At 48.6% G+C, this 25,807-nt stretch overlaps 3 protein-coding genes across 7 annotated transcripts in view; 2 read left to right on the forward strand and 1 right to left on the reverse strand.

Annotated features, from left to right (window-relative positions):
- The first annotated feature begins 16 nt into the window (after positions 1-16).
- Positions 17-2,336, forward strand: gdf9 (growth differentiation factor 9). The gene is made up of 2 exons (XM_023791544.2): positions 17-362; positions 600-2,336. The coding sequence occupies exons 1-2, from the start codon at positions 17-19 to the stop codon at positions 1,538-1,540; spliced, it is 1,287 nt and encodes a 428-aa protein (XP_023647312.2). The 3' UTR covers positions 1,541-2,336.
- A 780-nt stretch (positions 2,337-3,116) lies between these two features.
- Positions 3,117-4,562, forward strand: uqcrq (ubiquinol-cytochrome c reductase, complex III subunit VII). The gene is made up of 3 exons (XM_023791553.1): positions 3,117-3,220; positions 3,753-3,920; positions 4,405-4,562. The coding sequence occupies exons 1-3, from the start codon at positions 3,121-3,123 to the stop codon at positions 4,497-4,499; spliced, it is 363 nt and encodes a 120-aa protein (XP_023647321.1). The 5' UTR covers positions 3,117-3,120; the 3' UTR covers positions 4,500-4,562.
- Positions 4,563-4,672: 110 nt separating this feature from the next.
- LOC111833355 (AF4/FMR2 family member 4-like) overlaps positions 4,673-25,807 on the reverse strand; it is a 21,392-nt gene continuing 257 nt past the window's right edge. The window contains exons 1-20 of one of the 5 annotated variants that reach the window (XM_023791546.2): positions 25,456-25,807; positions 15,203-15,329; positions 13,453-14,142; positions 13,245-13,289; positions 13,005-13,091; positions 12,724-12,760; positions 12,513-12,582; positions 12,337-12,426; positions 12,087-12,234; positions 11,138-12,001; positions 10,976-11,058; positions 10,631-10,865; positions 10,281-10,375; positions 10,080-10,143; positions 9,676-9,812; positions 9,513-9,584; positions 9,237-9,330; positions 9,089-9,132; positions 7,510-7,727; positions 4,673-7,015 (exon numbers count right to left, since the gene is read on the reverse strand). The exon at positions 25,456-25,807 is cut by the window's right edge and continues 256 nt beyond it. In XM_023791546.2, the coding sequence (XP_023647314.1) occupies positions 6,867-7,015; positions 7,510-7,727; positions 9,089-9,132; positions 9,237-9,330; positions 9,513-9,584; positions 9,676-9,812; positions 10,080-10,143; positions 10,281-10,375; positions 10,631-10,865; positions 10,976-11,058; positions 11,138-12,001; positions 12,087-12,234; positions 12,337-12,426; positions 12,513-12,582; positions 12,724-12,760; positions 13,005-13,091; positions 13,245-13,289; positions 13,453-14,142; positions 15,203-15,325 (3,345 nt within the window). In that variant the 5' untranslated portion in view covers positions 15,326-15,329; positions 25,456-25,807 and the 3' untranslated portion in view covers positions 4,673-6,866. Of the gene's footprint in view, positions 7,016-7,509; positions 7,728-9,088; positions 9,133-9,236; positions 9,331-9,512; positions 9,585-9,675; positions 9,813-10,079; positions 10,144-10,280; positions 10,376-10,630; positions 10,866-10,975; positions 11,059-11,137; positions 12,002-12,086; positions 12,235-12,336; positions 12,427-12,512; positions 12,583-12,723; positions 12,761-13,004; positions 13,092-13,244; positions 13,290-13,452; positions 14,143-15,202; positions 15,330-18,405; positions 18,603-25,455 lie in introns of those variants that run through there. The other 4 variants (XM_023791545.2, XM_023791547.2, XM_023791548.2 and 1 more) reach the window with 4 other exon arrangements.

The raw sequence follows: 25,807 nt of genomic DNA on the forward strand, positions 1-25,807 counted from the left end.
TACGGACATAATTTCGATGGAGACTTTGATCAAAGTGCTCGCCGTGCTTTGCTGCGTCTGTGGCACCGGATTATCCGGCTCAGCCGACAGATCGGCCGGAGCCGCAAACACGCCTGAGGCTGCGGATCCCATCACGTACTACGGCAGTATACTTTCCCAAAAGTTCAAAGCCTTGTCAGAGCATTCCATCGGAGAAGACCTCATTCCGAGACTGAGACCCGACTCCAGATACGTGCGCTACATGAAGAGACTGTATAAGATGTCTTCGAAACAGGGCCGAGATCCTGGGAGAGGCACAAGCCATTTGTACAACACCGTGAGGCTGATCACACCCCGCGATGAATGTCTTGAGCAGAATCAAGGTATGAAATTGTTTCTAAATCCTCTGTAAATGACTACCCGCTTCCACTGTTATTAAATGTAACTAATGGCTTGTTACCCATCGGCTGGTCTGTGCCCATGTGCTTGTGTCTAAATTTAGTAAATGAGACAAAGTCGTGATCGATAGGCCCTGTCGGGTGTTGATTTAACGCGAGCGATAAAAACAAGTTAAATTGCTAAATCCGTATACATGTTGTGACACATTTTGTCTTCTACAGAGTTTTTTATGCAAGATATTTCCTACAACTTAGCAAGGGTTCGAGCTCAGGAACAGCTGCTGAAATCTATCCTGCTGTACTCCTTTGACAAGGACCAGGCCACACCACTGAGGTCTGTCTGCTATCTGGATGTAAAAGAGCAGGAGCCAGTCGGCCAGCAGCTCTGCTCCAGCATTCACCACTCCGCCAGCTTCCGAGTGCGAAACGAGAAAAGGGGCCGCCACATATGGGTGGAGGTAGATGTAACCCCCTTCCTGTTACCTCTCATAAGGTCCCAGAAGAAGGAAATCCATCTTCTGATCAATTTAACCTGTGCTGAAGACAGAGACGCAGCTGGTAGCATCCAGGGGCACAGAGGCCCTGGGGAACTATCCCTCAGGTCTCCTTCTCTCCTTTTGTACCTTAATGATACGAGCATGGTGGCCTTCCAGAGGTGGCAGTCTTTGTCAGGGTCAGAAAGTTTTAAATCACCTGTGGGTTCCTCGGCAAGTCCGTTACCGACAAAGGTGTCCGAGCCGGTCATGAAGGCCGCACGTTGGAGACGACGCGTATTGAAAAGACAGGCGGCTCGACACGGCCCGCTAGCTCAGCTGACTGTGCACATGCCGAGGTACGAATTCCCAACTGATGATTGCAGCCTGTATGACTTCAGGGTGAGTTTCAGTCAGCTCCGGCTGGACCACTGGATCATAGCGCCCCACAAATACAACCCTCGCTACTGCAAAGGCGTTTGCCCCAGGGCTGTGAGCTCAATCTATGGTTCCCCTGTGCACACGATGGTGCAAAACATTATTTATGAGCAGCTGGACTCCTCAGTGCCCAGGCCCTCCTGTGTACCATCCGAGTACAGCCCACTGAGTGTTTTAATCATTGAGAGTGACGGCTCGATCGCTTACAAAGAGTATGAGGAGATGATCGCGACGAAATGCACGTGCCGCTAACGTTCTCTACTGGGGTGTCATTTTACCAGCATGCAATGCGAAAAGTGTGTCACCTTGAAGTTTTCGATATTCAGTATTGAACTCTTACCTGTAAATGTACTAAATTGTTGAGTTGACTGGGATGAGGTGCATTCCATGGTATTTGGAAATCTGGAGGAAAACTTGTATAAAATATTTGGATAAATGTAAACAATGTGTAAATGCTGAAATATTTTTTTCTTTTTCTCAATTGTAACGATTTCCCTCAGTTATTAATGTTTATTTAATTTAGTTGCAAAACAAAATGTCTTGCATAAAAACAGAAGAGGTGAAATGGCATAGTTTTTCATTTCAGCTGTGATTAGAAATAACCTTTGTTTTTTTGTTTATTTTCTGTTTTTTGTTCCTAGTTCCCTACTCTGTACATTTTTATGTAATTCTGTTCTAGGCAAAATAGGGAAATTGTAGTTCAGCGTTCTTAAAGCATTTTACTTTAATTTTATACCGGGTTAATGCATATAGTTGTCTCAGAGACAGCGGTTTCCATCCATGTCGAGACAGAAAGTCGTCTTAAAGTGAGCCACTGAAAGTCTTTCACAATTATTATTCTCAGCCTTGAAAATACTGTGTGGAGAATGAAATGTACATTTAACTAAAGTTAAAAGGCATTTAAAAGCTATTTAAATCATGCCTATTTATGGGAAAGTATGCACTCAAAGAGCTGGCCAGTCAACTTTTGGCATCACATTAAATTTGAATATTTTGGAATATTCAAAGGAGAAAGTGGAATTAAAAAAATAAAGCACATTCAGCTGTGTTTGTGAATTTTATATATTTACAGAAGCAAAATCAAATCATCTCTCTAACAATGTAGAAGAGATACTGGAGAATGAAAAGCTGAATAACTGATCTTAACAGTTTTTACTTTCTGGGGTCAGTCGTACTTTACAAAAATGTCAGCATACTTGTATAATACTGAAAGGATTGTACTTTGAGTATTTTGAAACACTCGTAACTCCCCGGAGTGCATTCACTCAATGTACTCCATTCACCTTGTTAGATCTTATGAGTCAAGTGCACCTTTCATGTTATACACAAGTTTACCCTCTGATGACAACATCAACATCATTTTGGTCCTCAGATTAAGTGGATGGTGTTTCTGGAAAAGCCATATACCTGCTGGAGTGTAGGATACAGATGTCTGCCATATACTTTATCCAGAAATGGCTAGTTACAACTAAGCTGTTGCATCTGAGTAGATATATAGTACTTAAAAAGTAAACATTATGTTGTTATTTGTAGTCTCAAGCTGTTTCATTTAGCACAAATGTTTCAAATACTTAAACATATTTTGCTGTATATGGGTATTTGGGCCTGGCTGAGAAATAACTACAGTATATATGTCAAGATAGTCTATCAGTCCATCCATCCAGTTCCCTTAAATGCACATCCATCCATTTCCATTTCATTTTCCAATAACTGCTATAGGGTCAATGTTGAGCCTGGATCCTCTTCCATGAAATAGGACAGAAGGCAGGTCTTGGAATGAACAAATCTTTTGCAGTTAATTCGTCAGGCCCCGAAAACGTACGCCACCGCAGATGCACTGGCGGAAATTACGTCACATATCACCCGGAAGTTTAAAGGAGAGATCAGATAGGCGTTTCGACGCCATTGCAGCAGAGTTCCTGAGAAAGTCAGGTACGGTGGTGGATGTTATGTATTAATTTATTTCTGCTTCTTTTGAGTGTATGATATGTGTAGGTAGACGAGCAGTCGCTTTCTGTTGAATCTGCGTTTTATCGAATTTGTGTTCATTCAGCTTCGGGTTTAATGTTTGATATGTGTGCCGTATGAATGTCAAGCAAGGTCTTTTTGCACTAAGGAGCCGTCCTGGTTAAATGTTATCTAACCCTAACGTACCGTGTTAAATACTTGTCTGACCTATTATACCAGTGCAGCATACCTAATATATGCTTTGAGTTTGGGTTTAACCTTTAGTTAACTAGCTGCTCATAAATAATGATGACAAGCGAATGGTAGAATTTAAATGTACGTAAGTAATTTAGCGCTAGAGGAAATAATTTGCGTATATTCATTTATAAACGAAACACAAGATGTGGTTAATGGTCTCATATGCAAGTTTTGGAGGTGGGGAGAATGATCGTCTGGATCAAATCGATGTAGATTAACCATGTTTCACATAAGCTCCTGTTTTGTGATGTGTTGCTAGCCCCAGATAGCAGAATGGGCCGTCACTTTGGAGACTTGGCCAGGGTCAGGCACATCATCACCTACAGCTTGTCCCCCTTTGAGCAAAGGGCCTTTGCAAACTACTTTTCCAAGGGAATTCCCAACGTGTGGAGGCGATTTACATCATCTGTGTTCAGAGTTGCGCCCCGTAAGTATGATGGTCTCTGCTGTAAAAGGTTAGGGCAGCCAATATGGCCCTGAAATTCTGTGCTGCTCCTTACCATGTTGCCAAACACTGATGTTTCTATTAATGATCTGTGATGTCATTTAATCGTACCCCTGAATCATCTTACTCTGCTTTCACATTAATACTAGTGAATACAGTTCTATTGCAGTTAGTTGGATTAAGTAGTTCACTTGAGTGCTAGAGCTGGATTCTACCTGATCCTTAAGAGTAAATGTCCTTTAATATCTGAAGATGGGTAGCAAGTATTGATGTTCATGCAGATAAATAAGGATTTGGGTACAATGGCCTTCAAAGGCATCTGACACCCTATTAGTTAATGGAAAAGCGTTAATCTTGAAAAGTAGGGGCTTTGGAATAGGGCATCTTCACCTGTTCTAAGTAAATAGCAGTAAGTGTGCAAGAGTTTTTTGGGATTAATAGTCAATCTTTCTCCTCTCTTTTTAAGCAATGGTGGCAATGTACTTGACCTACACCTGGGGTAACCAAGTTCACGAGCAGGGAAAGAGGAAGGACCCCAAGCAGTTTGAGAATGATGAGTGAAGCCTGTCTTGGATGATGTTCCTTCTCACAAATAAAGCAAACCTGCGCTTTCCTTTTTATTTATATTCGTACTGGTATTGCAGTGGTGTTGCTGCTCATAAGATGTGGTTTCTGCAGTGCGGAGAGGAATAAACTGAAAGACAAACTATGAAATTAAATCAGTAAACAGAACCTCAGTTATACAAAGGTGATCTTTACTGTACAAAATGTCAGTAAACAATTTTGTGACATTTCATTAAAATACAATGTGAAACAGTTACAGTATATATTATTCTTAATACAATACAAAAAATATACAGCACTGGAGTTCCCACTTCACAAGCACATCTTAATAGAATGTGAACCCAAGAGTACCTCAGATAGACATACTGCATTCACACTGTTCCTTGTGTAAAACGGATCTATTTGACAGCCTGTAAAAAATAAGAACCCTTTAATGTTCAGAAATCAGGATGACATGATGCAGGAAAGTGTTGCTTGAGTGCCAGCAGTTCCACAGACCTTTTTCTAGGATCTCCCGTCCTGCTAACACTATTGGCAGTTAATGTAACATTAATACTTTCAGTGTAGTGATGATTAGACGGCAACATAAAAGGGAAAAGCAGAAGCCTTAAGACGTGGTCATTTGTAACAGTCTTCACCGTCTTGCCTGGAGCAATTTAGGCAACAATACTAATAGACTTAATAGTATTTGTTTACAAATCAAAATCATAAGATACTGATTTATACATGTTGTAAAGAGGCATGATGTGCTTTGCACTTTTACAAACTTTAAATCAAAATTAAGTAACCCAGGACTGAAGGACGTATTTCGTAAATATTTCTAATAGGTTTCTATGTTTACTACAATCTAATGGTTTTTGCCCCTTTCCCCCCCATTTATTTACCCCATAATTTACTCCTGGCATCAAGTGGGGTTAGCAAAACACCAATTACTACACACAGCAGGCAAGTCTCTCCACGTCCTCTTAAAATACACCTGACAATATGTACTGAAACCAGTGTTTTATTAAATACATGAAAATAAAAAAGGCTGCATAGATTACACTTGTATCAGAGGCTCTGGGAGAAGGTGGTTTCCAAAAGACCAGGAAACGGGTGAAGTTTTAGTGCAAAATGTGGCAAAGCAGTGGTGGCCCCACGCTGTCCGTGCCGAGAGAATCACAAAGGTCGCAGGATCCTCTTCTGCTTCCAAACCGCATCCTGTATCCCCGTCCTCTGACGTACAGTTTAATCCCTGCATTCTCATTTTTAATTTACATTTTTACATGTTGTTAAGCCAATATGACATATGGTTAAGAAATACACCATTCAGTTTGGTATATATAAAGACTGTACCAGTCTTTAGAAAAAAAAATTTAAAAAAGGTTTTTAATTTGATGGTCTTGCATCATCTAATTGCAGATTATAAATAAACAGTGACAATTTGCGAAACTATTTTAAAACCCAAATCTTACATTTTATTGTCCATATCAACCCTGTGTTAAGCCCTAAATATTTCATGATAAACCTGTTACATGATTATTAAAACCCATGGCAAACGAGCAGGTTTCACATTACTCTAAATGTTAAGATGCTAGCGAACAGTTAAAACTCAAGTGCACGTTTTCCCCTGTTAAAGGTTTAGCTTCTGATAGCAACATCACACATCGCCAAGACTTTTTTTTTTCTTTCTTATGAAATACTGTACAAGGTATGGTCTCAATTGCAGGATTTTAGAAGAGGAAAAACACTTAGAACTCATAGCCCATCATTTCACCATGAAACGGTCCATAAAATCTTCGTTAATAACAATGTTAAGACTCGGCTAATGCGCAGCCAGCAGCACTGCGGGGCATCAAAGCACTAAACGCCCATCCCCGGACTTCGGCACACTGCGCCGTCTGCACAGCATGTGTTTGAGACACACGCCTCACCTCTCGACCCCCCACTTCCCGCCCTCAGTCTCGCAGGGACACCCTGCGGTGTGACACTCTCAGTGTTACACATTCACCACCACAGCTCTCATTACTCTTCCAATGAACTAAGGACTAGTTTCCTATGGGGGGGGGGGGGGGGGCGTGTTTACTAACCAGATGCAAATACTATGTGTGGTGCAGTATGGGACAAATAACAAGCCTATATTTAAAACACAAGGCACAAAAAGACAACGGAGGTAAGGACAAACCTATGTGAAAGCACCTTTGGTTAAAAAAAACTGAAATAAATAAACCAGGTACTTTGGCTACAAGAGTGATGCAGAGGCTCAACCAAGCAGGTACTGTACTGTTTCCTGGGAAACCGTCCTAAATGAAGCAGGCTTCACCTGTCGTACAGTTTGGAGGAGACGGTAGTTCACTGCAGAGCCACACGGGGGCGCCGTCGGGCTCATAGCGGGGTCTGTGGCCGCTGGGCCGCAGGCTTGCTGTCCAGCCGCAGCCAGTGCAGGCCCTGCCGTGTGTAGCGGACCAGCTCCGTCATGCTGCTGCTGTTGAAGATCAAGGGGGACATCACCTTGTCCAACTCAGTGAAGAACTCTGCAAGGAGGCGGTGGGGGGGCGGGGTTAGACATGCAGCCTGCAATGCTCCTCATCACCAGCAGGTGGCGGGCCGGCATGGCAGTCCCCGGATGATGGAATGTGCTGGTCTTAAATGTCCCTCTGCCGTTAGGTAAATCAGAGTGGTTATCTGGGCAGCAGTTAATGTCATGTAGCCTTTGTTATCTGATGACACCCCCTGCCTTGATTTCCCACCCCCTGCCTCAGAAAGGCCTTTGTACATGCCTATCAGTGTGGAAATCATCACATGTGTGTGTGTGTGTGTGTGTGTGTGTGTGTGTGTGTGTGTGTGTGTGTGTGTGTGTCCTCTGATCCTCTGGAAACTCTGCACTGAAATACACAGATCCCTGACTCGAAGAATTATATTTGACGGTACATCCAGTCTAGTGTTCCCGACATCCCCAGTGTAATACTGCCCTACAGCCAATAGGTGGCAGTAACTGCTGTCCCAAGGGTATGGGAACGCCTTGTACCTTTCTGTTCCCTCGCCACCTGCTCAGCTTGGTCCCACACCTCGGTGGCATACAGGAAGTTGGAGGTGACCTGCACGTAGCTGGCCGCCATCTGGTGGATGCGCTGAGGGATGGTGACAGAGGAGGAGCCACTGCTGTTGGATGCGCCGGATGAGTGGCTGCTCGTGCTGCCCGGGGACAGCTTGGGGGACACAGGGGACGGCATTCCCGCCGCTTTACTGAAACAGGGAGAAGCAAGCTGCTTAACACAGGACCCCCGCCCATACTGACCTAGCATGGGTGCTCACTACAGGGGCCTCCTCCGATACTGACCTATGACGGGGGCTCACTACAGGGGCCTCCTCCGATACTGACCTATGACGGGTGCTCACTACAGGGGCCTCCTCCGATACTGACCTATGACGGGTGCTCACTACAGGGGCCTCCTCCGATACTGACCTATTACGGGGGCTCACTACAGGGGCCTCCTCCGATACTGACCTATTACGGGGGCTCACTACAGGGGCCTCCTCCGATACTGACCTATGACGGGGGCTCACTACAGGGGCCTCCACCGATACTGACCTATGACGGGGGCTCACTACAGGGGCCTCCTCCGACACGGACCTATTACAGGGGCTCACTACAGGGGCCTCCTCCGATACTGACCTATGACGGGGGCTCACTACAGGGGCCTCCTCCGACACTGACCTATGACGGGGGCTCACTACTGGGGCCTCCTCCGATACTGACCTATGACGGGGGCTCACTACAGGGGCCTCCTCCGATACTGACCTATGACGGGTGCTCACTACAGGGGCCTCCTCCGACACTGACCTATTACGGGGGCTCACTACAGGGGCCTCCTCCGACACTGACCTATTACGGGGGCTCACTACAGGGGCCTCCTCCGATACTGACCTATAACGGGGGCTCACTACAGGGGCCTCCTCCGATACTGACCTATGACGGGGGCTCACTACTGGGGCCTTCTCCGATACTGACCTATGACGGGGGCTCACTACAGGGGCCTCCTCCGACACTGACCTATTACGGGGGCTCACTACAGGGGCCTCCTCCGATACTGACCTATGACGGGGGCTCACTACAGGGGCCTCCTCCGATACTGACCTATGACGGGGGCTCACTACAGGGGCCTCCTCCGATACTGACCTATGACGGGGGCTCACTACAGGGGCCTCCTCCGACACTGACCTATTACGGGGGCTCACTACAGGGGCCTCCTCCGATACTGACCTATGACGGGGGCTCACTACAGGGGCCTCCTCCGATACTGACCTATGACGGGGGCTCACTACTGGGGCCTTCTCCGATACTGACCTATGACGGGGGCTCACTACAGGGGCCTCCTCCGATACTGACCTATGACGGGGGCTCACTACTGGGGCCTTCTCCGATACGGACCTATTACAGGGGCTCACTACAGGGGCCTCCTCCGATACTGACCTAGCACGGGGGCTCACTACAGGGGCCTCCTCCGATACGGACCTATTACAGGGGCTCACTACAGGGGCCTCCTCCGTTACGCACCTAGAGTTCACTAGGGTTCAATTCCTACAGTGTGCAATGGACCACCTACCTTCCCATTCCAGGGGAAGGAGCCTGAGTATTGCTTAAGGAGTTCTGCAGAGAGAGAGAGAGCGAGAGAGAAATGCACTGATGTTAGACCACCCGCCATGAGGGACCATGAAGAGTAGATCTACCGTGAGCCAAAGAACAGGGGTTACCTTCAAGTGCTCGGTGAGGGTTTTGGAGTACTTGAGGGCACTCTCCTTCCTCAGCTTAAAGAGCCGCAGGTAGAGCAGAGCCTGGCAGCGGAGACTGGAGAAGGAGTAGGTGGAGACAGTGTCACCCTGGCTCAGCTCCTGTGCAGCTCAGACTCACCGAGTCACCGAGTTCATAGTGCTGACCGCAGGGGTCGCTAACCACGACTGTCTAATCAGAGGACCGAGTGCCCTTAGCGGCGTATGAGAACCGCGGAACGCGCCGGACAGCCCACCCACCAGAGAACAGCCAGCCTCTTGTCAGCAGATGTGGCGTCAGGGGCCAGGTAGTTCTTCAGCTTCATTGTGTACCTGGAGCACGGCAACAGGAAGCATGACAACTCTGTTACGCAGCTGCGACAGACCCGGGATTCACGGGGGCAGGAGTGGGGCAGGGCCTTACTTGATGAGCTCCACGGTTTCGGCGTACATGGGGAACGGAGACTTGGCCTCCTGTGCACTCCTCTCCAGCGCATTGCCGCACTCAATGAAGGAGACCACGGCATCCAGGTAGTACACGGCCTTCTCAAAGCGGTCCATCTGCAGAGTGCGACAGCTACCCATTAACCCTGAGGGGCCCCCCCTCCTGCAGAACTGATGCTCACCCAGCACCGTGCCACATAAAAGGATCCAGACCACCCGGAATGCTCCGGACAGTGGACCAGTCACTTTACGTAAAAGCCTTAAGAAAACGTGACAGATGGTGGCAGAAATCTGTAAATCATTAAATGCATGGGAATGTTCATGTCTGAGTCTAGAGAAGCCCCGCCCCCTATTCCGAATCCAGCCAATAGGAACGCCTCGTACCAGTGCATCGGCATTGTGCTTCAGCTTCTTGGCCTCCTGCAGGTAGTAGTCAGCAGAGTGCAGTCTGTAACAGAGTGAGTTCAAAGGTGGAAGAAAGTTCCGGAAATGCATTTCAGCAATCACCCGAAAGTCAGCACCCATCCCTGGGTATGGGCTAAGACAGATCTGGCAGCCATACACAGCGAGAATGCCGTCGCTTACCGGTCCTCAAACGTGAGTTTTGATCTTCGGGACTTTGAACCTTCTGAGGACAGCAGAGCAGCAGGCTGGCCATCAGAGACCTTGGAGGTCTTCTCCTATGGAGAAAGAAGAGAAGCATCAGTCGCTTTCCTTCTTATTCACACCCCACTTCAGGTGGGTCGTCCGTTTCGCACGTGGTACAGTGACGTACTACAGGATTAAAGTCATCTCTGGTGAAGAGGGCGAAATGAGACCCGCTTACAGGACGCAGATCCAAACGAATAAACCAGAGAGATCCGGGTGCATGCTGGAACCAAATGATAACACGGAGAACCCGGCGGCAAAGGAGGTCTCCCCCAGCGGGGACCCACCTTCGGTTCCTTGGCCGTCCCGGCCTGCCGGTCCTCGCCCTTCCTGTGCTTGGAGGTCGAGCTGCCCCCCTTGCCACTGCGGCTGCCCTCCTTGTTGCCACCAGAGACGGGCGCCGAGGACTGGCTGGCAGTGCGCTTGCGGCTCGTTGGCTCTGCCCGTGGCATCTTCTGCAGCCCAGGGATGGAGGGTGAAGGCGCCGGCTCCTCCTTCCTGTCTGCAGCCTTCTTGGACGACCTACAATCAGAGGGAGAGGCTGAGGTGAAGCCGGGCGGTGCGGGGAGATGCAAGGGAGATGAGGGGAGACACAGGGGAGGTGCAGTGAGGCGCAGAGGCTGGCCGCTCACTCTTTGCCGGCGGCTTTGTGATGTGATGAACTCTTGTCATCCAGCTTGGGCCTCTTGTCACCCTTTACGGCATCGTCCTCATTCTGGGTGGGACACAAAAAGACAGATGAGCCTGGGACCCGTGAGGAGCCCCAGCGATGCGGCGTCACAGTCAGTTCCCACCTTCCGCTTCCTTTTGCCTTTTCCGGAAGATTTCTCGCCCGGCTGCTTCTGGGACTCCTTGCCGTCCCTTTCGCTGGCGGTGGTATCGCGCTCTACTTTGGGCGGCTCCGGCTCACGGTGCAGTCGGCCCGGGATCCTGGACAACAGGCTGAGGTCAATTCGGACCAGCAGCTCCTGCCGGATGGGGTAGGGCTCGTCGGAGTCACTGAGCGGGGACAGCACCTCCTTCTCCACAGGAGAGGGAATGCAGACCGGGGTGCGGATGCTCTCTGTGTACTTCGGGGTCTGGGATGATGACGGCAGGCTCTCGTTCTCCTCGGAATCAGATGAGGTGTCCGTTTCCACAAACTCCCGGGACTTGTTGAGCTTGGTCGGGCCTTTGCCCTTCCGCTTCTCGGCAGCCGGGCGGGTCACGGACCGCGCCTCCTTCTTGATGCTGGGCTTGCGAGAGCCCTTGGTGGCGGCTTTGGGCCGATGCAGCTGGATCTCCGGAGGCGTCTCGCTCTCCACCTTCAGGCCGCCCTTGGGCTCCTCCACCACGGGCGCCTTCTCATTCTTCTTGGGCTGCTTCTTCCCCACGGTCCTGCGCTGCACCGGGCAGCCCTCGCTCTGTGCAGGCGACCGCTGTCTTCCCCGGCCGCCCTCTGAGCCCTTCTGCACCACCCGCAGGTCCCTGTTCGGCGCCAATGCGCCCGAGTCCTTGGATCCGCCCTGGCCACCATAGCCCCGCCCCGAACCTGGGTCTCGGGGGTCCTTCTTGTACTTGGTGGGCACGTTGCCGTCTGCCGGAGAGGCTGGCGAGAACTTGTTGACTTTGTGAAGCCAATTATCCAGCTGCCATTTATTGGTGGTGGGAGGTTCAGGCTAAAAGGAAGAACAGGAGAGAAATGAGAATGGGAGGAGAATAAGACAAGGGAGGGTGGATAGGGGAGCGGCAAGGCAAGCCCACCTCCGGCGTGGGCACATGGGGGCGCTCGTTGGCCTCGCTGTCACTGGAGCTGCTCTCGCTCTCGCTGTCCGAGCCAGAGCTGCTCTCCGATTCACTGGGGCTACTGGATTCCTCGCCCCTGGACAGGTCCGCCCCCTCACTGTGGTTGCTGGGGTAACGTGGGAGGAGAAGGGGAGGAGTCTGCGTTAATGGCCCTCAATCCCCCACCTCCCCGAATGGTGTGAATGAACATGCTGCGTCCTGAAGGCACCTCGTGGACTCGTTTCTGGCTGCCGCCTTGGGGTCTTGCTCCTCGTCGCTCTCCTCACTGCTACTCAGCTCCAGGTCGCTTATTAGTGTACTGATTTAAAAAAAAGCATCATCTGTAAGCTGACTAGACCCCTGCCACACCCCCCATGACGGCCCCTCGCACGTCACTCCTCTTACTTGGTCGAGGTGCCGCCGTCGCCACCTTTAGGCTGATGTGAGGCCGACCTCGAACCCGAACCATGTCGCTCTGCAGAGGTTTGAAAATAAAGCCGAGTGTGAGAATGCTGACAGCCGAACAGGAGGCGCGGGGAGATCACAGGATCACTTGGCTTTTCACTGTCACTTAACCTTCAAACAGCAACGTGTAAACATGCGAGCGCAAACTTACTCTGTCCCCCTCCAGGAAAGCTGGAGAGCTGAGCCCCCTGCAGGAGGAAACACACATTCACGGTCACTTTTCACCCTACGACTCCATCTTCTGTATGCTAAAGGAGACACTAAAGTAATCAGACTGTCCTGCTGTTAATCTAGTCACTGACCTCCTGAACTCACCTGATGAAAGGTAAAGCAAGTAAGTATGAAGTGAAATCGCCTGTTAGGTTAACACACAGCACAGCCCCCCCCCCCCCCAGCCCAGCCAAAACACAAATTACACCGTCTGAGCCTGACCTTGGCAGGAAATGGAAACTTTGAGGATTCTGGCTTGCAGGGGGTTTGAATCGCAGTCAGAGGCGAGGGCAGAGACTGAGTCATTTCCTACAGGGGAGAAATCAGATTGGATGTGTTTAGACAGACAGAGGGTGAGTGACCCCACTGTGAAACAATGAAGGAAGCCTGCTCCTCTCTCTCACTGCTTATGGTCTGTCGTATGTAGACCAAACCCAAGCGGATGCTTCCGGATAGTCTTACCTTTAAGATGTCATCCACACAGTTGGCATCCCCTGACATAGAGGCCTGAAAAGTAAATCGCAACAAATTAACTTTGACATTTTTCATAGAGAAAATGCAAACTGCATCACTGCATACTAACAGCAATAACTAATTTTACTAAAATGGTTTATAAGATCAGTGATAGAGTACGGCGCCCCCTGCAGGGCCGGTCCGGAGTAGCGCCCACCTCCAGCAGCTGCGAGGGGATCTTAAGCTTGGACAGGGAGCTCTTGCCGCTGGCCTTCATCTCGGCCACGCCGCTGCCGTGCGACTGGCCGCCGTAGCTCTCCAAGGCGCCCTTGGGCTCCAAGCTCTCCTGGCCATCCATGGGCCGCACGTAGGCCGTGGGCTTCTGCTGTACAGGGCCTGGCTTGGACATGAGTGACGGCGGGAAGGCCTGGCCGGCGGGCTGCCCGCTGGGGAAGGAGGCATGCTGTATGCGGGAGGGCGAGTCCCAGCTGAGCTCGCGCTCCCGTGGGGATTTGCTGTGGTGCTCGGCCACATGCGGCCTCAGAGGGCCCTTGGCCGGGCTCGGCCCATGGGCCTTGCCGTGCTCTGCCGTGTGCTTGCTCGCCTTCTTCCCGCCGCTGTAGTCACGCTCGTGCCTCTGGTTCCCCACGGCCCGCTGGGCGCTGCCCTCTTTGCTTGACGGGCCAGACCTCTTCGGGCCCTGGGAGGACGAGCTGCTTCCTGAGGCCACTGGGGTCCATTTCCCGGCCACACGCTCCGGAAACTGCGGCCGGTCCTCCAGGGACACGGAGCCGGTGGCTTTGGGGCCGACGAGCTTGGGCGTATTCTCTCCGATCACGTCCTTCATCTCGTCGTAATTACCCAGCATGCTCTGGATGCGGCTGGACAGCTTATCCTCCTTGCTAGACTGCAGAGAGACCAAAGCTCTGTTACAGCTAGAGCGGCATGCAGCGCGCAAGCTCCCCGTATTGCCGCTCGGCCTGCAAGGGGCCCTGCAGACAGATAAGAGCAGGAAAGCCAAAGGAACCACTGGGAACGGAACGATAGGACCCAGACGTTAAAAGGGATGTCCAGCTTCCCACAGCCACCTTCACACGGGGACGCGTGTTTACAGAAGGGGTCAGTAGCATCATCACGTGGACTTTCCAACGCGGGCAGCGTTTTAGCTGCACTGAGCAAGGAAACACACTCCAGGAGACATCGATGCTCTACCGGGACCCTGTTAGCCCCTTTCTTGGCCACACTTGTCGGCATGCTGCCATTTTACTGGGTTATGCTGTATCCAAGTTTTACACTGTCAAGTAATAACAAAAACACTGAAATAACTGTAAAGCCTTGACAACAGAAACACAGACTTCATTGGAAATCTGTGATAAAGGGCAATCTGGCCACGTCTCTGATCACAGTCACTGCCCTACTTGCCCATGGGGGGGGGGGGGGGGGGTCTCCGCTGTAACTCCTGCCCTCAAGCATCTACTTACCTCTGCACAAGGCCAGCTGGCAGGAAACACCATGACCAAAATAGCCTCTCAATTTATGTCTCGACCAGTGAAAGTTTAAACACTTGCCCATAAGTGGGCCGACTATAATTGGACTAAGGGCACCCGGAAGTCTCGCTGTATACAGGGGGATGTCAAGCCGGTACGCGATTCTACGTCAGGCTATAAATCCTGCCCAAGTAATCTGGAACACAGGAAATGGAAACCGTGAAGAGAATGCAGAGAATATCGGCTGACTCAGACCTGGCCGCCAGAGCTGACACACAAAATCATTCCAGGAGCCCCATTTCCGCATAGCGATCATAGCTTTGCCTTGCCTTTACATTCCTCTGACTGTAGCATGTGATGCGTACAGTATGTACACCAGCACCGCACACAGACCTCACATAGGGACACCACAGTGTTAGTCCACGACTCGACAATTGACGGGAAACGCACAGATAGGAATTTAAAAAGAGAGAAACTTACAACTTTGTAGGGCTCAGGGAAGAGGTGGCAGCTCCCTGGGACGGCCTCCGCACCCTGCCGGATCTCCTGATTACGTCTCTCTCTCTCTTTCATACGGAGCACATTCCGGTCTTCACGGTTCATGTTGCTAACAACACAGACACGGTCACTAAGCGTTGGGGGGCAAAACACCGTTTCATTCACAACTATGTGGAAAAATAAGAAAGAGAGAAAAACTCGCATGTTTACACTGACGCTGACCCACTGTGCATTGAGCGCGTTAGCCTCCGTTACTGAGGCCCACGGATGCCAAAGGGCTGCCAGTGATCGCTCGCTGGCGATCGGTGCTGCTGGGAGAGGTGGGACACTCGAATGACGGTGTGCCACCAATCAGCCATGGGCCACCGGACGTTTCTGTACGCTGGTTTTATTTTGCCAAGCCAGGCAGTGACCGGTGACACACAGCCACCCCTGTGACTTATGTACTCATGATAGTAAAACTCCACGTTCAGAAACCATCTAAAGGTAAGCAGCTACTAATTCTTGGATTCTACTGAAGAGTTTATATCTGACAAACAGCGAAGCTCGTCCAGACACGCCAGCAGCCTGGGGCACTAAGGCCCAAATCCCTGAGTGAATGTCAGCGAGCCCCAAATGATCGGTTTCACTTCTCAGTGTGAGAATTCCATACTCATACTCATCTCAGCAGTGCTAGTCCAGGACGGAGTTTCCCAAAACTTTCGTAGTGCTGTGTCGTAACTTCAGAGAGAGAGAGAATTCAGTATGATGAACGTCTTAAGACGTCTTAAGATCTGGACACAGCCCAGAGCTACCCCATCTGTTTTACTTTTAAATTATTGCCCATTTTCAGCTTCAGGACGAGGTCCCTTTGTCAGGCAACTCGGGTCAAACACGTCCCCGAACGCCCCCACCCCCACCCCACAGTGCCTGGCCACCCCCACCTGCGTTCCCCTCCAGACCCTTCCCACCACAAACACATTTCCGAAAGTCCTGCCCCTTCTCCAACTGCCGGAATCCCTTCCCGTCTGTCCATCTAGACTATTATACGGTTTAATTCTGGCTGCTTTCCATCAGGGACGTCACCTGCTAATGAAGGCTGAGACCCCACCCCCACCTGCGTGTCTGTGCTGCTGTCCTTGGTGACACCCACCCCCTGGGGAGTTTGTGGGGCCGCCTCTTCACCCCCATCACGTAACCAACCCTCAACAAACTACCCTTCACGCTCACAGTCAGTGCTCTTACATTCCCCGCGTTTATCAATCAGCCAGCTGTCCTCTGGACCCCAAAACATCCATCTCCTCATACCCCCAACCATCAATACCTCCCGGTCTGCCAGGTTCCTGACTTCCTACGTTCACGGGCGACACACCTCACCCCATCGTACGGAGAAAAGTGAAGCTTTTGCGTTTCTCTTCCAGAGGGATCGCGACATTACCAGGCTTAGGCTAAAAATCCATCTTGGAGTGTCCTATTTTCTTCTGATTAAGCTGCCGAGTCCTTATGAGAATCAGACAAAACGTTCTGTGCCGGATGATCTCGTTCGTCACGCACTGTTCCCACAGAGCCGAGCCCTGCGGGATGCGTCGGCCAGGCCCAGATCAGGCCGTACGCTGGTGCAGGCAGAATGCTACCTTGACCAGCTCGGCTGTTCCCGTCCTAAGCTCCATGCGTGGTACCCCTCTCGGGTACATCCCAGCCAGCTCCGGGTTTTACCCGGGATTCCCTGGCCGTCAGTGGTGCAGAGTGACTTCAATAATGCTCTGTCTCTGTAGGCTGGATGCCTAACAAACCTCCCCGCTTCATTTAACGACCTCACTAAATTACATCCAGCATAATCCCTGATATATAAGCAATGAGGCTGCATGACTGTTGCCAGGGAATACAGGAGTTTGTGCCCAAATTGAATTACCCTGGTTACCGTGTAGCATACGCTCTTTTACACTGGTTGTTACTGCAAGTCTGCCTGAAGCTCTAAGAATTTCTCAAAACATTCATGTTTGATTCGGTAATCTAGGCTTTGCGGTGTGTGCATTTTAAGGCAAATAATGTCCTTATAAAAGATAAAAAAGAAAAACAAAGCTGTTACTCAAGAAGGTGACTGGAGGATTTTTTGGCTAACATCACACAAAGTGACAAATGGCTTAGTGTAGAGAAAACCATTCATCCGTTTCTGGTAGTCTACTCTGGTACTCCAGAAAGAGGAGATTTTGAAGGCCTACCGGTGTGTGGGTAAGACTGATTGTTCCTGAAAAACTGCAAGTCCAATGTAACACAAAGTTATGAGGAAATCATTGCAGCTTTATTCAATTACAAGGAATTAAGATCTGAAGTGTTAATTAACACAGACCCACGGCTGACAAAAGGCATAAAAAAATTTGGTGGAACGAAAACCCAACTCGGCCATCTACTGGCAGAATGGACTGAAAGACAAGCGGAGCAGATGGACAAATGATAACAAGTAGGGTTGGTCAATCACTCAGGAAGCTGACACCTCAAGACCAGACGCAACAGGACCAGAGAAAGCCAGTTTACAATTTAACACACAAAGATGATGTTTCCCAGGTAACTGAATTCAAGTATGGTTCTCTTTCATGATGACAGTCAGGAGGGCATGCAAATGACAAATATTCACAATTTATGAATTCATATCCCAGGTCAGCTGTAGAAAAGCTGGATCCTATCATACAAACCCAAATAAGCTGAACCAAAGGATTAATAAGTCACAGACTAATGTTAGATTGAAATCTGTATCAATTTTCCAAAAAACAAACAAAAAAAAACAATGACTAATACACCATACCAGTATATAATGGCATATCACCTGTCACCTAAATCATTTTTCAGTATTAATGATCACTTGGTTCTTCATTAAACAGCCTCTGCCGTCTGTTAAATCCTAAAAAGGTATGAAACTGAACACCTTCTGGAACTACAAACCCAGCAGGCCACAACCCGAATAACAATAATTATCCATTCTAAGAAAAACTACTTTGACACCTTCATATCTACAGTTAGATTCTGAATAGAAAAAGTCTAGATAAAATTTTTTTAACTTTCTTAGTAAGGTAACCAGGTTAAACTGTTCAACTGCTACTTTTACTGAAACAAAGCTTTCCTTGCCTATGTCTGTTTGGTACCTTTAGGAACTGAGTCTAGCACATTCTACCAAAATGTTCTTGCGTTAAATTTAAAATAAAACTCACTCTTCAGCTTACCCTATGCAGGAAGCCATGGTCCTAGGCTCTGAAACATTGGAAAGAAGAGCCAAGGAAAATCCAGGAGACATGACGTCTGAGCTCTCACGGCCCGCAGCCCGTGCCGGGAGCGACGCCACTGCTCTGGTGGCTGTACTTCACAGGCATCAACATTATCTGCTCAGCGATAAATCAGAGCGAGCAAAGGCAAGGTACAGCTCATTCGTGGCAAAGTCCACTCTCTGGAACAGCGGCGGGGGGGGGGGGGGGGGGGTACTGAGCACAGCAACAATAAGTGATATTTTAAGGGGGTGGGGGGTATACATTTACAGGTACTCGAAGCAATTAAATGGCCGTTTGAAAGATGTCCTGTGAGCCAGCTGTACTGGAACAGGCTAAATATTCAGCTAGTTAATAGAAAGGACAACTCAGACGCACAGTACTGCCCTGAAGTTAAATGATCTTTATGCACACACCCGTTCCAAGTAAGAACCACAAAGAAATAATGACTAAATCATTCTGAAACACATCATTGTTAAATGCCCAACTTCTCAGCAGAACACCTGAAGTCAGTTTTCCGTCACAGACCCGATTATGAGCTACAACTCTCTGAGGTGCCATTATTCCAGGAGGCACTCCCCCCCCCCCCCCCCCGCTCGCTTGAAATGGAACAGTCCATCCTGTTCCATAAAAGGACATGTTATTTTAGCTGTGTGAAGCTAGTCCCCTTTCTGATGTCACAGCTTTACAGACAGCACGGCCAATCAGAGAGACCAGTATGATCAACCCTCTCCCTCCCCCACAAAGGTTGAAGTCCTGCAGAAGCCCCACCAGAAACTTCTTTAAAAGAGCAGGTCCCGTTTTGAGTTTGTGGGGGAAGGCCAGCACACTGACAAATGGCACGTGGGAGAGGAGCTCCCTTCCATTCTGCAGTGCGGCCAGGAGAGAGGGACAGTCCCATTCAGCAGCTCTCACTCTCACAGCGCCATTGCAGCCACAGAGGCTGAACTGGGCACCACCACGCCTCACTGGTCTCCCAGTAAAACCACGGCACTTAAACTTACCGGAAAACATCTACACATTTGAGTCAAAGAAAGAATGAGCTGGAAGCTATGGTAAAGAAGAGAACTGGAAATAGTCTCCCCAGAACTGGAAATACTGTGTGACTGCATGTGAGTTAGTGTATGTCTAATTCTTATTATTGTGGGGACCAGAATTCCCCACAATGTGATAAAAACCTTTTTGCCTTGTGGGGGGATTTTTTCAGTTCCCACAATAACCTCAATTTTATTAAAATATGTTAATGCAATAATAAAAACTAAAAATGCCAGAAGTCTTGTATTTTGTTTGATTACTTATGGTTAAGGCTGGGTAGGCTCTGTGTGTGTGTGTGTGTGTGTGTGTGTGTATTTTGTTTGATTACTTATGGTTAAGGCTGGGTAGGCTGTGTGTGTGTGTGTGTGTGTGTGTGTGTGTGGAATAGGCTTCAGGACCCTCATAAGACTGACCTCCATAAGCAATGACAATAATTATGCTGATTCTTAAAACCATGCCAGCAACTACAGCTATATTCATGGAGAGAATAAGTAGTTTTAATATGAGCAAAGAACCAAAAAGGTAAAGACTTCAGTAATGACTATAAAACGCTAGACAGGTAAAATCACCTAAATAAGAATAGCTTTCGATTAAAAAAAGCCTTGGGCAGAACTTTACTAAAAATTTCTTTTAAGAAGTCAATAAAATGGTAACTCCACCTAAGGAAGTTAAAGTGATGAGAAGATGGATGGATGGATGGATGGATAATAAAAAAACAGAAGTTATTTACATGTGTGTAACTGCCAAAGCCCACACAAGGAGACGTGCTCTGATCGCGGAAGTGGCTGTTACAGATAACAGCATGTGAAATACATCAGGCAGGATTACGGGGGCCTTATCTGCTCTGCCATCCCAGGGTGTAAAGCCCGCCGCCACACTGCTCAGCTGCCACAGCACAGAGATGCACTAGGGCTCACTTCCCACACCATAACTGTACAGGACACCCTCCTCACTTCAGTTCATCCCAGCCTCATTAGCAAAATCTGATCTCCTCAGACCTTTCGCCTGCTTTTGGCTGTACAAATACATGCAGTTTGACTAACAGGAGTCTCTAAATGTGCGTGTGCCCTGTGATGGACTGGCATCCTGTCCAGGGTGTACCCGGCCTAATGCCCTGTGATGGACTGGCATCCTGTCCAGGGTGTACCCGGCCTAATGCCCTGTGATGGACTGGCATCCTGTCCAGGGTGTACCCGGCCTAATGCCCTGTGATGGACTGGCATCCTGTCCAGGGTGTACCCGGCCTAATGCCCTGTGATGGACTGGCATCCTGTCCAGGGTGCATCTCGGCCTTTATAAGCCCTTTGCCACATGGGATTGGTTCCAGGCATGTTCACAAACATGACAAAGATAAGGGCAAAGAAGACAGATTTCCCTGCTTTCTTAATTATGATTCCACATTTGAATAATAAATTCGATGATATTACGGCTGTAGACAGATGTTCAGTATGACAGCAGAATTGAGGCGTTATAGAGAGCGGCTTGCTGGCAAAACAGAACGACAACACCAAAGAGGCAAAAGCAAAACACGAAGCAGCAAGGACCCGAACTGTAATGAAACAATCAGCTTGCAGGAAATGGCCGTGCAGAGTCACAAAGGTACAAAGTCACAAAGGGAAGAGTCACTAATCAAGCAAGTCATTATACAGCAATATATTCACCACACTGACCGGGATTAAGTGGAATCTAATGAATCATCCTGATTCCTGAATTATCTGCATGCTAGAACAATAATACCCCAAAGTTTCAACAGCTACCACAGGCATTACAGCAGGGTTATTCAAATCACGGTCCTCGAGGTCCGAGCACTGCTGGTTTTCCAGCCTTCCTTTACCTGTCAGTCAGGTGTGAAGCCTCTGACCAATCAGAATCAGTAATTATTTAACTACCTGGGAGAACTGAAACCTGCATTACAGGAAGCTTCTAATTTAGGGTCCATACTCAGCTGTAGATATACCTAAATTGTCATCTGTGCTTTGTAAGTATAAAGCTAAAAGCTAATATTTACCAGTGGAAATCAACACGTGTTTTTAGTGATGACCTTTGCATTCTGATTCAGTGGTAAAACTGCAGATAGCCCCAGGAAACACCCCCCCCCCTGCTGACCACCACCATCCAATCCCAACGTGCGGCTCAATCTGTTCGTCATGCACATGACAAATAAAAAACTTTGACTCCACCCATCAAGCAGCCCTAGTCATCCCATCATTTTCATTAACTCCAAGCCCTGTCAGTCCCTTAATTAGCGGAAGCGGGTAGATTATGAAAGGATCACGGAGAGGGTGGATGCTTGATGAAAAGGTCTGGAAATCGCCGTTTTATAGAATATCAATGAACCCTCACAGGACTGAAGGGTTGTGGCTCTTTAAGGGCATGTGAAGCAAACGTCCTGTCAGTGCCACAGAAAAGCTAAATTTAAATGAATTCAGTGTTCAAGGGGAGCTTCTGGGGGACAAAGGACCGACTTAGGGCTTTACTGCCCGCTTGTTTTAAACATGCACTTATCCAATCAAAACCGGGCGATTCATCCACGGTGACGGGGCAATTAACAGCTGCAAAGGGTGACAACATTCAGATTCCACAGGCAATGGATCAAGGGTCCAATTCTCAGCACCTGCAGATTCAATCAGCCTCAGCGAAAGAGAGGCATTAAGGGCCAATTCAGATGTGATGGTGTGAAAGTGCTCACACTGTCAGGCAGAAATCAGGCGGCACCATGTTCACAAACACAGGGACCAGAATGGCAAGGTTGGGAGAAACCCAAACGGATTCTTTCCCCCGTACAGGTAAAAGGCCTAAAACGGACTGAGTTCAGCTCTGAGTGATTTGCAGAGCTCTTTAAAACAAAGCTAATACAACTCTGTGAAAAATGTGCAAACAGCCATGGGTTTTTTGCACTGTGTGAAATGCATTCACTGTCTGTCTCACTTAGAGGCTGGGGCTAACTTATTACCCATGGCAGGCAGTTCCAGGAAAACTTACGAGTTTCTTCTTAAAGAGACAGAGACCCTGGTATTAGGCAAAGGTTTGTTTGTTTGTTTGTTTGTTTGTTTGTTTGTTTTTGTTCTGATAGCTAGTTCCTTTTCATGTTTACAGTCATCAAAACAAAAAGGGATCATCCATAAACTACAGACTTCCATGCATGTCACATGGAACAGGTCAGGTCGGGGAGCATGCGCTGATGCAGCGCGTTGCCGCACCCACCACGTGACGAAACACCTTGGGATCACAGCTGGCGACCCCCCGAGCAGACACATGGTCCAGTCCCATTCTCCAGAAATGGCCATCCATTTCCCACAGTCAGGTGTTATGTGAGCGTCCCCTCAGCCTGGTCCAGCCTCTTGAGCCCTCAGCAATGAGGATCCTGCGAGCCGGATCACCCTCAGGGAATCACGCCACATGGCCGAAGTGCCGTAACTGACGCTCCCTGACAATGCAGGTAACATGCCTCATCCAGGATTACCTAAGCGACCACTTTTTCGACACAAAGTCAATCAGCGGTACCCAAGGATTCTCCGAAGAGACACAGTACCGAAGAAGTCCAGTCTTCGTCTCAGCTCACTGGATAGCGTCCATGTCTCACAGCAATACAGCAAATTAGGGAGCACCAGGACTCTAAAGATTTGGACCTTTGTCCTCTTACAGAGATATTGGGAGCCACACAAACCCCTTTCCAGCGACCTCATGACCCTCACCTCATGACATGGAACAGCTGCTGTTATTAATGTGAAGGTACTGCGGATGACTCGAACCTGCAGCCTTGGAGTCGCGAGCCCATGATGTTAACCCCTATGCTACCTGGCATCCAGGAGAGCCAGCCCATGTCTGTCACTTTGTTTTCACACCAAGTCAGCTTTAGTTGACCAGCTGGCCCCCAGTGTTTGTGAGTCTTGTTGCATTTCATCTCACTTTTCCAGTTTAACAAGTTCACTGCCGACAGCAGCTGCAGGGACCCACAACTGAAAATCAGCTACGGCGTAGCACAGTAATGCTCTTCCTCATTCTAAGACAAAGCTGTTCTCTAGATTCTTATAATTGTGTCAATTATAAAAGCGGGCTGGTTTACTGAAGCAATCTGCGTGAAGTATCTTTCTCAGGGCTGAACCAGTGGAGCTCAGAATGGCACTGGGCAGCCACCCTTCAGATTATAAAACCACAACCTTTAATTAACGTAACCCCAGGTGCCTTCATCACTATGGCCTGTAACAGAGTGACATGCTGCATCCAAGCTGGATAGTGATTAAGTATACTATTGGCCCAGTGTTACTGATTACTCAAATACCCGAATACAGTAAACATCCTTAGATTGATCAACGCCAAAATATCCTGGCAGACATAATCCTATGTCTGCGTTCCACTAGAACCGGAAGACACATGCATCAAGAATTTCCAGAAACCACCTTCTTAGCATAATCTACTTCTCCTTTCAATATTTTCAAAGGACTGCAAAGCAGTCAAACTGTAGCTTCACTTTTCAACACCTTATAAAACGTATCGACAGAAGACAGTCAATTTACGATGAAGATTTTAAATAAAAATCAAAACTCCTCCAGAGATCATCACCCTCACCTTCAAACCTTGAACCTGAGATGGAGCCGGCAGGATGCACAACACTGGCCATGAGTGATTATAGCTAATCGCGTTTCCGCGGGTTCTGAATCACCAGGTTTGGTCAGAGGTAATAAAACTCCGGTTAGACTGTCAAACGATGGTCTAAAGAGGCCAGCTAGGCACATTAAAGCTAGTACAAAGTTCCCTCTTAGCAAAGGTTACTTTTTGCAAGTTGTCTTTTGTTATTTATGCCTGTAATATTCATTCGGATCCTTGTAATCAAACCGCCGTGACCTGGCGAACTGCGACTGCAGAAACTTCTGCACGTCGTCATGATAGTGAAATACTCACAAAAACGGATTCATGTCAACTGGCAGAGTATACTACAAGAATGACTATCTGTAACCATATTTTAAAAGAGGTTTTTAATAGTCTCCGTAGAGCTTAAAGATCATTACAAACAGGCATGCATTTATTTCCAGGTGGTTAATAACTACATTTCTTCACTGCGTCGCGCAAACGCCATCTGGATTCATGTTGAGGTTTTACACTTCACACAGATAAGGGGGGTCACACAATGAAACTCGCGTCATTTTGCCAAATCCGCGATTTTTGCCCCCGATTCTCCTGAAGTCGGTCCTGTGCCCGTGACTGGAACAAAGCGCTGACGTCATGGCCGAGCGCGCGCGCACACGCACGCACGCACGCGAGCACAGATACATACACGCATAAAACCGTCATTGCCCAGATTTTGCCCGTTTAATTAGCGGACTGGACTGGTCGAGCTTAGTGTCTCAAGCACGATTAATAACCCCACAAGTACAGTAACGAGCTCTTGGTTTATTTTCAAATAAAATCGAGTGTTTCGCTTGTAACCACCGAAGCAGGCAAAGCAGCCCCGATGCTTGCACACATATTTCCTTACTCAACTCATCCTTCATGACAGGTGCTGTGCAAATTTGCCTCACTTAAAACTGCAAATACAGCATACCTATAACTGCAGTGGTTTGTATGGGGGTGCTAACTGCAGCGGTTATAGCGAACAAGACGTACGAAGTGCCCGTGGTTGCTGAATGTATCCCCAATGTGTTGTGTTAGCATCCCCTCGACAGAGCAGCACTGATACTATGGCTATGTGGCTACACACACGTACACTACAGCAGCACAAAGGACTCTGCTACAGTGATATATCGTAAAGTGAGCATCCTGACTTCATCTCGGCAACTTCTGGGCTATTCTTCCTGTATGATAAAGAAAGCCATCGGTGGCTTGGCAAAGCAGCTTCTGCAATCTTCAAACTGCTAAAGGCGCAAACAGTCTCCTTTGAATTTAAAGTAATCTCCGTCAGGTACACTCAGCTGCTATAGTTATTACCACGGCTATTTCATGTTCGAAATATACGATCGTGCTTACCTCTGCGATCTCCTATTAGGCCCAAACCATCTCTATGGAAAGCCTTTTGTCTTTTTCACTTTCCAGTTTGTGCCCCCAAGTGACAAAAACAGGCAGTGATCAAGAAGGTACGACTATGCTGAAATATTTTTCTTCTTCATCATCAGTGCCTACGTTACCGACGGAGTAAAAGCACCCGCCTCACTTTCTCAGTCCATCGAAATGTAGCTAATCGACTAACTAGCCAGCTGATGTTTGCTAGCACATATTACCGACCAAACAGCGTCCCGGTGGGGTGCTGGCTGCCAGACTGAACTCAGCTCCTAACCTACGTCACATGCCTGCGATGTTCACCGCATCCACCCTCCTGGAA

The sequence above is a fragment of the Paramormyrops kingsleyae genome, chromosome 10 (genome assembly GCF_048594095.1).
Source record: "Paramormyrops kingsleyae isolate MSU_618 chromosome 10, PKINGS_0.4, whole genome shotgun sequence".
Classification (NCBI taxonomy): Eukaryota; Metazoa; Chordata; class Actinopteri; order Osteoglossiformes; family Mormyridae; genus Paramormyrops; species Paramormyrops kingsleyae.